Source organism: Sturnira hondurensis, unplaced genomic scaffold (genome assembly GCF_014824575.4).
Source record: "Sturnira hondurensis isolate 20B ecotype Veracruz unplaced genomic scaffold, ASM1482457v3 Scaffold0007217, whole genome shotgun sequence".
In the NCBI taxonomy this organism is placed as follows: domain Eukaryota; kingdom Metazoa; phylum Chordata; class Mammalia; order Chiroptera; family Phyllostomidae; genus Sturnira; species Sturnira hondurensis.
The window spans coordinates 4,414,109-4,428,784 of NW_028079848.1; the positions used below are offsets into that span (position 1 = coordinate 4,414,109).

The 14,676-nt window shown below is 55.6% G+C and overlaps 1 protein-coding gene across 3 annotated transcripts in view; it reads right to left on the reverse strand.

Annotated features, from left to right (window-relative positions):
• Positions 1-2,651: 2,651 nt before the first annotated feature.
• The window catches only part of LOC118990669 (cytidine monophosphate-N-acetylneuraminic acid hydroxylase), a 34,716-nt gene continuing 22,691 nt past the window's right edge, over positions 2,652-14,676 (reverse strand). For all 3 annotated transcript variants that reach the window (XM_037051396.1, XM_037051395.1, XM_037051397.1), the window contains 6 exons: positions 13,771-13,906; positions 11,907-12,047; positions 9,881-10,055; positions 9,113-9,229; positions 6,792-6,907; positions 2,652-3,911 (listed from right to left, as the gene is read on the reverse strand). In XM_037051396.1, the coding sequence (XP_036907291.1) occupies positions 3,743-3,911; positions 6,792-6,907; positions 9,113-9,229; positions 9,881-10,055; positions 11,907-12,047; positions 13,771-13,906 (854 nt within the window). In that variant the 3' untranslated portion in view covers positions 2,652-3,742. The remainder of the gene's footprint in view (positions 3,912-6,791; positions 6,908-9,112; positions 9,230-9,880; positions 10,056-11,906; positions 12,048-13,770; positions 13,907-14,676) is intronic.

Sequence of the window (14,676 nt, forward strand, 5' to 3'; positions counted from 1 at the left end):
CCCTGCGGGTCCGGAGTGGGAGGGGCCGGAGGGGAGGGAGCGCGCGCGGTCCTCTGGCGCCGCCTGCCGGCCACCCCGGCCCATGGCAGGTCCCGAGCGCAGTGAAGGGGGTCCTTCAGGCGGAGGACCCATCCGGGAAGATGGACACGGCTCAGCGCGTGCGTTTGCTGCGTTCCAGCGGCGGCTTCCGGCTCCTCCGCTCCCAGAGCGGGGCTCCCGCGACGCAAGAGGCCCGCAGTGCCCCTCCGCCTTCCGGACCCCGGCCGGCGGCGGCGGCTCCGGTGAGTGGCTGCGGGGCAGGCCGCAGAGCGTTCCGCTCTCGGTGCTTTTCGGGGGCGGGCGGACCCTTCCGCGGACATAGCCCCCGGCGCCGAGCTGGCCTCCGCCGGTTCCCTTCTCCCCAGGTCGCGGGGGCTCCGGGTGGCGGGGCGGCCGTGGAGAGGGGCCGGCGCTGCGTGTTTCGAAGGTGTGTTTTGCAGGTGGAGGTGCAGGACTGGGCGCCACGGTGGGTGTGAGAGCCGGTTGTGCAAAGGGGCTGTTGGGCTTTTGGTTTAACGCGCGGAAATGAGAGACGTGAGGTCGGGGAGGAAGAGCCGCCTGGCGGCGGAGGGAAGCCCTGCAGGTCTGGGTGGCGCAGGCCCGGGTGACGGGGGTGGCTGGGTCTCAGAAGGGGACCCAGATTGGCGCCGGCGGGAGGGGCAGGGGAGACATCCACGTTGCAGAATGACCTTTTTTGGCTCGTGTGCATTGTAACATACACCTTGGTACTCGTGGGCCATGGAACTGGTCAAACCCCGTGCTGGTCGCATTTATTTGGACGGGAAAAAGATGTCTTGGCACTGAGCGCTTGCTCGGGACTCCTCGACTGGACTGGGACTGGCGTGGGTCGGTTTCGGTACTCGTGGGTCTCGGCACTCGCCCATCACGAGGTCCCGGAGGAATCAACAGTGGATACCGAGGCATATGGCACATTTGTTCTTTTAGCAAAAGTTGAGTAGTTTACTGTGTACTGCGAATCACGAAATACAACTCTCGAATTGCCCGCATTTTTCTTACCCATAATGTGTGAGGTGACCCACAATCAAACATCAATGGTTGTTCATCAGTAAATAGCCGAGATTTCTCTCACCACGTGGGACGTCAGAGGTGTAAGGAGATACATTTCGTTGTGGGATTCTCCTTGTAGCTTTGGAATTAGAGAGGTAATATACATAATCAGGAAGCCTATTTGTGTGTGTGTGTGTGTGTGTGTGTGTGTGAACTGGAAACACCAGTGTGTGCAACGGAAACCTAGTCACGTGTTTTTCGGACCATAAGACGCACTTAGGTTTTAGAGGAGGAAAATTGGGAAAAAAATGTTTGAAGCAAAAAATGGGGTAAAATATGTAATAACAAATAATATGTCACCAATGTGAATGTAAACAGAACTCAACAGCAGCATTAACAACGACTATTCCTCCCAAATTTGGCAGGGGGAGGAGTGCGTCTTATAGTCTGAAAAACACGGTACCAATTCCATTTTCCTTCGAGTGCTTTTGTGTGTATTTGTCCCAATCCTGTGAGTCCCAGGAACAGCTGCGGACATCAGCGGCAATAGTGAGACTGGTTGCCTGTTTAACCACTGAAATGATTTTTAAGTGTTCATAAAAGGGTTTCCTAGTTTTTTCAAGATACAGATCTTTACTGTTGATTTTTCTATTGATTTTTATTTTTAAAAAATTTTATTTAATTAGTGTTCAAGTACATTTTTCTGTTTTATATTCCCAGCCCTGCCCACCCCCCCAATTTTGACTTTTATCTATACATTTTATTAATAGTGCTTCTATTTTTATTAATCAAAGATCTGTTTGTTAGAATTTATAAGCTGCATTAAGTAACAGATTTTGTCACTGAATCAAAATAACTCCAGTCCCAGTGAACTGATTCTTTTACAGAGAATTATGGCTGGAATAAGTAAAATACTCATAATCTGGCTACTCAGTGGCTTTCAGTGTCCACTGTGTGAACATCCCACAAACGAAGTGAACCATCCACGGGACATCAGACTCTGGTCCAAGCCAGTGATGTCCAGCCTTGGTCACCTCAGGGCCCACATACACCAATTACTAAAATTCTGTGGCACACCAAAAGTATATATTTTTTGCCATGCTTACAAAAAATAGGTATAATTTGTACTCATTTACATTGGGCAGCTATTGTTCTGGATGTCGCATTTTTTCCTTGTTTGTTTGACAGTCTCAGGGGACAGAGGTCAGTGCCCCTGCCCAAAGAGGCAGGAAGGGCATGTTTTACACATTCTGGCAGCGTGACAGTTGGAAATCACTAGTTTAAGCTTCTCGTGTCTAAGACGTGACCCATAGATTCTCGAACCGTCCCGTGAATCAGAGATGTGACAAATGAAGAACAGGGTGAATCTCATTTCAGCACTTTTCACTTTTCTGTTGCCTTGGGGCAAATTTTTGTTATTGGTTTGTAAAATTTTGTATTTATTTACTTTTAGAGAGAGGGGAAAGGAGGGAGAAAGAGGAGAGAAACATCAATGTGGAGTTGTTCCTTACGTGCCTCCTGCTGGGGACCTGGCTCTCAACCCAGGCCTGTGCCCTGGCTGGGAATCAGACTGGTGACCCTTTGGTCAATCCACTGGGCCACACCAGCCTGGGCTGTTTTTTTTCTTTAGTTCGAATTATATAGTCCATGATGCTGCAAGGTCAGCGCGAACCCACTGGGGACTATGACTTTGGTCCCCTCGCCCACTCTGCCTGCCTGAAACATTCTTTCCCCCACCCCTCCCCTCTGCGCCACCCAATCTTCAAGACACTCTCCTAACACCCCACCCACCCTGAAGTACCCCCTGAACGCAATGCTCTTCCTGGTCCTCTCCGAAGGTCCAACGGAACCTCTCTCTCCTCAGTGCCCCCAGCCCACATCTGCCTTGCCATCTCGTCCTGTGGGGGTGCCCATGGCACCCCTCTGGCCTGGGGGCAGCCTAGCCCAGCGCCGCATGCTGGGCTCAAGCAGGGAGCTTCCCGGCTGGAAAGAGTGTCCGACTTAGGTCCTCAGTTCTGCCAGTGTGGATGCGACGCCTAGTGCGGACGCCTAGTGCGGACGCCTAGCTCAGACGCAAGTCCCACCGACCGTGGGAGACAGCATTTGCTTGTTCTTTCTTCCCTGGAGGCAGGTTATGCACACAGACGCGGGTGCCCCAGGATTCAAGGGCAAGTGCGCGTTTGCTTTGCAGAAATTCAGTCCGAGGAAAAGAGGCAACGGCCACCTGGGGGGTAAGTGGATAAACACGGAAACGAAGGTGTGAGTCAAGGGATTCCCGTCTTGCAGTCACACTACGCGATCTTCCTGGACATGAGTATGGGACCACAGGGGGGCAGTTCGGTTCATGAAGCCGCAACGCAGGTGGGGCGGTGGCGGGGTGGTGGTGTGGCCAGCCCTGGGGGCAGGGGAGGCCCACGGTGGTGCGGGTGGGGGTGTCTCCGCGTCTCTCTGTTGTCGCTCTCTCGCTCTCTGGGTTTCGTGGCCATTTCTCTTCGCGTGGTCAGGGTCTCGTTCTCAGTGCTCACCGGCTGCCAGCGATGATTTTTTGGTTATGTTTTCCCTGGTGGCGTGCTTGCCTCAGCCAGGCTAGCCGGTCCACGGACTGGGGCTGGAGGTCATCACTACTCACTGCATCTACGTAACGTTAGCTCCTCTCCTCCCCCCGGGGCAGGCTTCCTGACAGGCACCCTCCTCCTCAGTTTGGGCGCCCCAGGGGGTCCGATGGGACGCAGGCAACAGTGTCCTCCAGACCTTCGGGAGGCTTGGCCGGGGACGCCTCGGGGGCGGGCCCCTCGCAGCGCATCAGGAAGGACTGCCAGTTGGGAGGCGTGAGGGGGAGTTTTATTTGGAAGTGGTTCCAGAACCTGCCAGAGAGATGGAGCAGAGGTGAGGTTCGGACCCCTCCACACCTGCCGTGTCACGGGGTCCGTGGGGTCCCACCGTCAGCCCTCCTGGGAGACGCGTTTCGGGGCTTGTCCAGCTGCGCAGGCACCTAAACACCTGCAGGACTTTGACCGACTTTAGGGAACCCTTGTGCCGGACAGCGCAGGCGTATGCGCCGAGCAGCTGTGTCAGGGCCCAGGCCGGGGAGCGGGCAGGGACCTGGGTGGCCTCCCGTGTTAGTGCCGGGTCTGGCTTCCCACGCCAGGCCTGGGTGAGCGGCAAGGCCGCATGGGCGCTGCCCTGTGCTAGGAATTTGTCCTGAGGAACCAGTGTGTATCTGCCAAACCCCTGTTTCCAACAGTGAGAAGTTGGGACTCGACAGGGAGACACACGGGTGGAACAGGCTGTTCTGTGAACACGCAGGTAGAACAGTGTGCACAGCGTTACCCTGTTTCTGAAAAAAGGGCACGTACTCCTCCATGCTCTCTGACAGAAACAGACAGGCTCGCTGGACACTAAAGTAGGAATCGCTCTGTCCGGGGAATGGGATTAGTTGTGGTTTAATCCCTTCTTAGGTTCTCAATATCGTTTCACGTTTTCTACGGCGGATCCATGTGGTTTGCACAGCCACACACACGTATCGAATTTTAAGAGCAACGAAGAAGGTAAACTGGGCTGTGCCTCCCAAGATGCCTTGTGAAACCCCCCCACCTTCGGGGCCTTTGTCATCCGGACACAAAACGGTCTCACAGGTCAGTATCCTAGAAGTTTCCAGGATGGAAGACATTTTCTTAAGTAACCCCTAGGACGTCCCCCGGAGTTGCCGCACACGGCCCCGTTTCCCCAGAACAGGAAGGCAGGTGTGCGCTCTGGGGCAAGAGACCACAGTGGGGGCTGTTTCACAGCTGTTGACATGTTCAAGGTTGATGTGTGTGTCCCAACCGGGAGGGGGACCAAAGGTGCCCTGATGAACCCTGGCCACGTGAGCCAGTTAGTTGGAACATCGTCCTGTGCACTGGACCTTTGTGGGTTAGATCCCCAGTCTGGGTGCATTAGGGAAGGAAACAATCGATGTTTCTCTCACAAGGGTGTTTCTCTCTCTCTGCCTGCCTCTGTCTCCCTCCCCTTCCCTGCCAAATCGAACACATTCTTGGGTGAGGATTAAAAAAAAGATGCACCAATGGGTAAAAAGGCAAGCTGTAGAANATATCGTTTCACGTTTTCTACGGCGGATCCATGTGGTTTGCACAGCCACACACACGTGTCGAATTTTAAGAGCAACGAAGGTGAACTGGGCTGTGCCTCCCAAGATGCCTTGTGAAACCCCCCCACCTTCGGGGCCTTTGTCATCCGGACACAAAACGATCTCACACGTCAGTATCCTAGAAGTTTCCAGGATGGAAGACATTTTCTTAAGTAACCCCTAGGACGTCCCCCGGAGTTGCCGCACATGGCCCCGTTTCCCCAGAACAGGAAGGCAGGTGTGCGCTCTGGGGCAAGAGACCACAGTGGGGGCTGTTTCACAGCTGTTGACATGTTCAAGGTTGATGTGTGTGTCCCAACCGGGAGGGGGACCAAAGGTGCCCTGATGAACCCTGGCCACGTGAGCCAGTTAGTTGGAACATCGTCCTGTGCACTGGACCTTTGTGGGTTAGATCCCCAGTCTGGGTGCATTTGGGAAGGAAACAATCGATGTTTCTCTCACAAGGGTGTTTCTCTCTCTCTGCCTGCCTCTGTCTCCCTCCCCTTCCCTGCCAAATCGAACACATTCTTGGGTGAGGATTAAAAAAAAGATGCACCAATGGGTAAAAAGGCAAGCTGTAGAATGTAGGCACTGGGCTCACGTACACGGGCAACAGTATCCACCCCCCAACCACATGGGGCGTTTGGTGGAGAACTCACGTAGTCAGGGCAATGCTGCAACGCCCAGGCCTTGGCCTGGAGCGATCCCCACCCAGCTGCTTCCAAAGGCCGCCCTGGAGGGCAGTGGAGGGAGGGGCAGGAAACGGGATTGTGTGGAGTGGGTTCTTTTCATTTTATGGACTTCTACATCCTTTACATTTCTTTAAAGATTTTATTTATTTATCTATAGAGGGGGAGGGAAGGAGAGAAGGAGAGAAATACCAATGTATGGTTGCCTCTCATGCATCCCCTGCTGGGCACTGGCCTGCAACCCAGGCATGTGCCCTGACTGGGAATTGAACCGTGATCGTGTGGTTTGCGGCCTGCGCTCAATTCACTGAGCTACGCCAGCCAGGGCCATCCTTTACATTTTTTTATCATTTAAAAACACTTGAAAGCAAAGAAGTGGAAAAGAACTTTTAAGAAATTTCGAGCAAGCCCGCGAGCTCACGGGCAGAAGGGAGGTGGTGGGCTCTGCTCATGGAAAACCAAATGTCTGCGTGTTTCAGAGGGCGTGGGGGAACGGTCAGTGTGTCTCCCTCTTCCCTCTGGTGACGGCTTTGCAGAGACAGAGATGGCCAAGGGGCCTTTCTGTCATTTCAACTCAAGCACTTCCACTATAACCTTAAAGTGCACATGGGTTTTTGTGTTTAAACTTACCCGAAGGTATGATTATTGATTTTAGAGAGGAAGGAGGGAGAGAGAGAAACATCGATCGGCTGCCTTCGTAGGCACCCTGACCCGAAATCAAACCCACAACTTAGGGGTTGCCCTGACTGGGAATCGAACCCGGAACTTTGGGTGTATGGGACTATGCTCTAAGCAACCAAGCCACTCCGCCAGGGCAAACCCGACTTGCTTGTAACAGGCTCGCAAAGGAAGGCAGCGCCAGCGGCGGAGTCCCACCCGACCGAAGGTTACCGAGTCGGCAGGGGTGCGCCGGGCATTTTCAGACTCACAGGTGGTGGTATATGTCCGGATCCCTCTGCAGCCGGGTCTGAAACCCGATGTACAAGTCGTCCCAGAGCAGCCCGTTCTTCACCACGTGTCTCATGACGTCCACCCGGCTCCGGATCTGAAACAGACGCGGACAGTGAGCAGGGCGCCCCCCAACGGGGCGGCCGCTGCATGTGCCTGGGGCATCGCAGAGAGACGGCTCGGCTGCCAGAGCGGATGCCGCAGGCTGGGCGAGGAGGGACCTGAGTGCGGGGGGAAACTGAGGAACAGGAAACGGGAGCGTTGTGGCTTAGAGCACAGTCAGATTCCAGGGTTCAGATCTGGGTGTTACCATCCCATGCCTCTGTTTCCTCTTTATTTTTTAGGAAACATTTTATTTATTTATTTTTAGAGAGGGGAAAGGAAGGAAAGGAGAAAGAGAGGGAGAGAAACATCAGTGTGTGGCTGCCTCTCATGCGCCCCCTACTGGGGACCTGGCCTGCAACCCAGGCATGTGCCCTGACTGGGAATTAAACCAGAGACCCTTTGGTTCGTGGGTTGGCACTCAATCCACTGAGTCACACCAGCCATGGCCATCTCCTCTTTCATAGAGTGAAGATAATGGACCACTCCTCACAGGATCTCTGTGAGGATTAATTCAGCCAACGTACACACAATGCACAAACAGAGCCTGGCACTCCGGGAGCTCAGTAAGTGTGCGCCGTGACCACTGTTCTGACGTAGGACGCCCGGTCTCCCGCCTGAGCCTGGAGAAGCTAAGCAGGGCCATCTGTGTCTTGCGCAAGGTTCCCTCCCTGCGGTCGTCACGGCCTTTACCTGTCGAGAACCCCAGCCCCTGATGCGGAAGGTGTTGGACAGCACAGGCTTAGGAGGCAAGCAGAGATGGACCGAGAGTTCAAGTAATTCCTGCGATGAGCGGCAACCAAAGAGCGGGGAGAGGCGGCAGAGTCCCGAGAGCCGGAGAGAACGCAGCGCAGGGGGCGGAGCCGGCAGCAAGTGCGCAGGGAGCGGCTGGCCCCGCCCCGCGTCCGGGCGCGGTCCCACCGAGTGCATCCAGACAGGTCTCGGGATAAAAGGAGCGGATCTGTTGGGGGAGGGGAGCGAGAGAGCAGGCAGTGTATCGTCATGTCCCAGGACCAGAGCCCCCACATTGGGACTTAGGGTGCCCAGCCTCGCAGCTGGCTCCTCCCTTCGTAGCTTCAACTAGTGACCCCTGACCCAGTGCAGCCTAACCCACAGCCCCTTTTCAAAAGCCGAATAATCAAATTATCACCCTGGCTGGGTGGCTCGGTTGGTTGGAGCGTCCTCCAGTAACCAAAGGTTGCGGGTTCGATTCCTGGTTAGGGCACGTATTTAGGCTGGGGGTTCGATCCCCGGATGGGGCGTGCACAGGAGGCAACCCATCAGTGTTTCTGCCTCACATCGATGTTTCTCTCTCTCTCCCTCCCTCTCTCTCTAAAATCAATGAACATATCCCTGGGTGAGGATTTTTAAAAAAATAAAATGAAAGCTTGGATTATCTTTCCACAGGTATAAATCTGGGTATTTTACATGAAAATCCAGATTCCCAAGTTCTCTGGGAAGTTGAGAACACAAATCCAATTATTATGGTTGAAATGGGGTCGAAAGACACTGTTATTCAGTGAGGGAGGCCCACGGAGGCCGCTACAGTAGGGCCACTCATGTCCCCCAGGCACAGGCGGAAGCTTCAGGACGGGCCGCGTGCCCTGCCAGTTCAGCTGACCTTTCTCACATGAGTGTGGAATGTACATGAATTCCAGTGCACGTTCACGGGTATGTTGTTCCTCACGGGAAACTGTCAGGGAGGCGACGCGCCCCATGGCAGGAGGGAAAGCGAGGCTCGGACGGCTCAGTGACTGGCCCAGCGCCCACGGCTGCAGCCTCTCGCCTGCCGTGGGTGAGGGGTTTGCTCAGCCTGGAGCTCAGGAACTGTGCTCATCTATGTTGGCTTGACCCCCGTCCGGCCCACTCCCTGGGCTCCCATGGGCAGGAGAAGCCCCTGGTGCGGGGCAAGGGGTGTGCAGCAGTGCCCAGCCGCCCAGAGGACAGAGGGGCGGGCAGAGACTGGCCTTCGCGGAGCACTGGCAAAGGGCAAGCATGCAGCCTGGTGACAGAGAGTGCCTCCCCATTAGTGTGTTGGTCGTGACAAACACATCCCAGTTGGGTCAGGTGTGAAGACACTGGTCCTGCTGGCCTGGCAGGATCTTCTGTAACTACAGGATCCTCAAGGAAAAAGCTCCCGTAGACAGAAGGAAGGGAGAGGGAGGGAGGAGGGCCATGTCCACCATCCACGCTCACTTACTTCCTCGTACGGGTGTTCCCGGCTCGGTCTTTCTTTGGGAAAGGACAGGTCTAGGAAGTCAACCAAGTAGTCATATCCTCCGGGGAGAGGGCTGAAGTCCTCGTCCGTCTCGATCACCTGGGGGAAGGACCGCGTGGTGAAGCAGACACACGTCAGTCTGGCTCAAGGGCCTTCGGGAAAGCCTAGGCTGTGTGAGACCCCAGTGCGCCAGCACGGTCTCCGTGACCCAGACTCACACCAAGAGGAGCGTCTGCCCCTCCCCGGCTCCTGTCCTCACTGACTTCTATCAAGGGTGCTGAGGTTCTCGACGCCCTAAGTGGACCAGCGGTGGGCACCAGGCACTGCCCGTGGTTGCCGCCTGTGGTTGCCGAGCGACTCTGTGTGGAGTGTTTCCCGAGTCACAGGGCAACTAAACGTACATCGTCTCCCCGAAGTTTCCAGCTGTGCTCTCCTTTCCCGACGACCTGCCCAACTGGACGCGCCCGGCAGGCCAGTGTTTCCCGGGTCTGGGGCCGGAAGAGACAACTCCCTGAAGGGCCCCGGGGAGCTGACATAGACACCGAATTTCATTCGGAAGACTTTGACATCTGCGTGCACCCCACTAAAGGCGGCGGGGAGGCTGCTGTCAGCTAGTCCAGCCCGTCTGTTAGGCCGCACTGGAGGACGAGAACCCAGCAATTCCTTGCTGGCACACGACACGGAATCCTGCGGGTTTCCATGGACTCCCACAGCCCGAGACAGCAGAGACGAACCAGCGGAGCGGCCTACCCTGACCACCAGGTTGTAATCCTTAAATCCAGCCCACGTGAAGTACTCCTGGATCCAGTCCTGGTGCTGGAACACGGCGTCTCCCACAGCGCTGTTCAGGACCTCCAGGTACGGCCCGAAGTCCCAGGCGTCCTTGTAAACTTTGGCGCCCCCTGGAGGCTCTGTGATGCATTTGCTTAAAGACAGAGGCGAGAGGGCAGTAGGAGAGGGAGGGAAGGCCGAGTTAGTAGGGTTCCCAATCCAAAGCCAAGGCATGGAGTAGCTCCCCCAGTGCTCAGAGGGCGCCTAGCGCCCCCCCAGAAGTAGTCAAGGTGAGCAAAGGCCTCTCTGGCCCTGGCGCTACAGAAAATATAGCGCTTTTATCCTAAGGGCAGTGGGGGGACCCTGAAGTGGAAGACAGGAGGGATGGCAGCGGCTTTGCATCTGAGAAAGGTGACTTTGGCAGCATGGAGTCTTCAAACCTTTGACCCNAAGGCATGGAGTAGCTCCCCCAGTGCTCAGAGGGGGCCTAGCGCCCCCCAGAAGTAGTCAAGGTGAGCAAAGGCCTCTCTGGCCCTGGCGCTACAGAAAATATAGCGCTTTTATCCTAAGGGCAGTGGGGGGACCCTGAAGTGGAAGACGGGAGGGATGGCAGCGGCTTTGCATCTGAGAAAGGTGACTTTGGCAGCATGGAGTCTTCAAACCTTTGACCCTTTGACCTGTGACCCTGGTAAGGATAATGGTCTATGCCAGGACCCTGGGGACCCCGTGTCAAGGGTCCCGGGGTACAGTGACTTCCTAAAACGACACTCGCTCTTGTCCTGTGCAATGTACTCAAGTCTATTCTAGTCTGTTCTTGCCTTTTCCTCACCTGAGCATATGTTCACTGATTTTACAAAGAGGGGAAGGGAGGGAGAGAGAGGGAGAGAACATCAATGCGAAACATTGCTTGGTTGACTCTCGTATGTGTCCTGATCGGGACTCAAATCCACAACATTTTGATGTATGGGACAATGCTCCAATTAACTGAGCCAGAGCCTGTTATTTCATTGAAAAAGATGCTTATTGTGCCCTGGCTGCTGTGGCTCAGTGGACTGAGAGCTGGCCTGCAAATGGAAGGGTCCCAAGTTCGATTCCCAGTCAGGGCCCAGTAGGGGGTGCCAGAGAGGCAACCACACATTGATGTTTCTCTCCCTCTCTTTCTCCTTCCCTTACCCTCTCTAAACATAAATGAATAAAATATTGATGCTTATTGTAATCAATGCCGTGATTGCACCACCACCAGCCACCAGCAGGGGCTGCTCTGCAAATCCATGTGGAAAACTAAGGGCTGAATGAAGGCCACGCAGAGGGACTGGTGTTGCGGGTGGCTCTGCAGAGATGCCTGAAGGAGAGCAGGTGGGGCTGGATAAGGAGTCTGTCTGATGGGGGGGCTCAGTCAAAGGCGGAGGCCGTGGCCTGCCCTGTGCAGGCCTGTGGTGGGGTGAGGCCGGGAGGAGGTGAACTTGGGGGCCTGCGCCCGCTCTCCGACTCTGTTGGTTCATTTCTATGTGAGGAACGCATGGTTCCATTTGGCTTGAGACAGGTGTTCACAGACTCTAGGTCTGTGCCACTGATGGTAGCTGTCTGTGCCTTGCACGCCCGGAGTGGGCCTGCGTGTCACAGGTACGCTCTGTGGCTTGGAGGCCGATGGGAAAATTACCTGGCCGGCTGCTCATGCTTCACTTACACCCGCCGCTGACTGCTGACCCCTAACCCTCCCTGACCCCGCCCTCGAGGCCCTGAGACCAGGAAGGCGGCTGAGCAATTACTGCAAGACGAGAGCTTCCAGCGAGACGCAGGCTTGCCCCTCGATTTGAAAGTGCCCAACTCACAGTTTATTTTGTTCACATAGTAGCCTTCTTATTCTGTCTCAGCCCCACTGTGCTAGTCAGCAAGACCCACATTCCCACACAGCCACCTGTCACGGGCCACAGCGAGCCCTTTGTCCTCTCAATCAAGAAAATCCACAGGTCACTCTCACTCTCTAGAAATGTCCGAGCCAAACCTGTCTGTCGGGTCCTTGAGGATTCGGCCCAGGTCCAGGGTGGCTCCTGGGCGGGGGGTCCACGTCACCACTTTGGAGCTTTTCTTGATGAGGTTGTTGAGTTCGCTCGGGTCGTTTTTGGTGTTTGTGTCTTTAATGTACCTGCGGAGTGAGACGGTTCCCAGGTAGGCGGGTTATTCCCCGAGGCGCAGTCTGATTAGAAGAAGGAGGACAGATTCCACTGTGCCTCCTGCCTCTCACTTCCCAACCCCCTCTGCTTGCCCCAGGGGACAATAGAGACTAGACCTGGGCAGTGTCCCTAACCGGGGAAGCATTAATAGGCAGAGAAGGCTGTAGGTACACCTTGTTTTTAAGTATAATTATATGGTTTTACATTTAAATATGGAGCCGGTATTTAATACACAATCCATATTGAACAGAAGTCATGTTACGACACTGACAAACAGTGGGAATAGCACACTCCTGCACCGAATATTAATTAATTAAGTGCTAGTTGGCAGGAGTTACACCAAATGCTTCACATGAACTAACTGGTTTTGTCCTCACAAACTCTTAACGAGAGAGCTGCCATTATTGCTCTCTTTTTATAGAGAAGGACTCAGCTTAGGGAGGCCCGGTGACTTGCCCCAGGTGACGCGGCGCTGCATCCACCCAGCCGGGCCCACCCGGCCTTCCCAGGAGGCCGAGGGTGGGGGGTGGGGGCCTCCCCTCAGGGTTGGGAGTCAAGCCTGCAGTCTTCCCACCCCTTCCGCCATGTGAGGTTATATGAGAAAGTCTGCCAACACCTTGATCTTGCACTTCCCAGAACTGAGACAAAGAAACTTCTGTTGTTTGTAACCCCCCCCCCAAAGTCTTTCCATTCAAAACCTGCAAAAATCCAGTTGCCCAAGAACACAACACCCAGAGTCACAGCCCTTCCTGAGATCTGTATCCTAACTGCTTTTGCTCCGGGTTGGATAGCTCCCAAACCTAAGGCCAAACCCCAGCCTTTCAGGAAAAGCCCTACGCCCCCTTCCCCACCCCGCCATTGCAATGCCTTATGGGGAATGTGGTAGCCAAGGCGAGAGAGGCTGATCCAGGGCCTTGTGCACCACGGCTTCGCCCCCTGAGGGCAATGCACATGGCCCCGCTGCCGGCGGGGAGCCTGCTCTCTCTGGAGTTACAGCTTGGTCCCCCGACCGCGCAGGTACTTGCATTCAGGTGCTCAAAAACAAAACATAGGCAAGCGTGTGTTTTTCTACCGCACCAAGGCGGCCCGGCCTGTGTTACTTTTGATCTTGGAGTTAATTTTGCAGCCAGGAGTAAAGCTGTCACTGCCCCCGTGGCCACAGCAGCGTCTCCTTCCTGCACGGTTTGTGTCCTGCCACCCTGAGCAACGCCGCCACTGTCTCAGCCCCTGACTCCCTCTGGTCCCCAAACGTTCGCGAGCTGGTCGCCTGCCTTCGACCCGCTCGGCTCTAAGCCAGGCTGCTGCGATCTGATCACTCTTCCTAAAACACAGTGGTCGTGGTCACAACCTGCTGTGACCTCTCGATGCTGCTTTGCCTCCCTGTCTAAAATTAACAAAATCGACCGCAGACAGCGCCCTCCAAGGGGCAGCGAAGGTACTGAGGGGGGCGCTGGCTGGCCGACTGCGCGTGCGCGGCAGTGTGGCCGGCGGGCTCTCCGACCCGCGGGCTGCTGGGCGAGCCCGTGTCCTGCGAGTGAATAAGCGCCCACAATGCGGTTCATCTGTGAGTCCTCCTGCTCGGCCTCCGTAATGTCCCTGGAATCCGAATTCTCAACCTTCGCTGCCATTCGTCCTGGCTTCTGAGGTCACCGTAGTGGCCCCCGGAGGCGAGGTGTAGCAAACACCCAGCCATACCTGTCCGACGGGTGCGCCTCCACGAAATACCCGGCAAAGGGGCAGAAGACCCGGGGCTGCAGGTCCCGCACCAGCCGCGCCTTGTAGTGCAGCAGCTTCCTCCGCTCGGCGCGGATGAACTGGGCTTTCCACTCCTCTGCAAGGACAGGGCTGGGGTTAGTCTCCTCTGCGCCGCAGTCACAGGACAGCGACCGTTCTAACGGCGACTAACGCAGAAATACACCACGTCATCGCTCTAAGGTTTTCGAAGTTCAGCTGGTGGCTAGGAAAACGCTACCAAGTCAGCCAAAGACTGGAACCCTCTCGTGGTTCATGGCAATTCACTGGGACTCTGGCCAACCTCACGCACACGTGGTTGTCTCCCTGTGCCCGTTATGACCTCTCTGCTAAGGCGGGTCCGCCCCCACTGTTTTGGTGGATTGAACAACAAAGCAGGCTCGTCACACCTGGGCCCAGGCACAGTGGACAGGAGCATGAGTGGGGGAGTGAACCCAGGACAGAAAACACCTATGTCTGCTTCCTCCTCTGTGAGGCGGGATCCGGACGCCTGCCTCGCAGCCTGTTCATTGACCTGTGTGCACCGGACACCCACTCTATGCCAGACAGGGCCCTGGGCAAGGAGGATGGAGGAGTGAGCAAGGCCAGCCACTCAGGGTGCACCCATTCCAGTGAGGGAAAGTAGTTCTGGAGAAGTCCCTGACTAAGGCATTTCAAAGAGCGAAGAACTAAGAGGGAAGTGAAAGAGGTCACAGGTGGCGGGGTGGGTGGGTGGAGGGCCGTTACGGGACTGTGGTTGGTGTAGGTGACATTTGAGTCACAGGCACAGAAGCACCGACCGCAGGGGAACAACAGCAGCACCTCAGGAAGTGGAAACAGCAGGTGCCAAGCCTGGGGGGGGTCACTGGT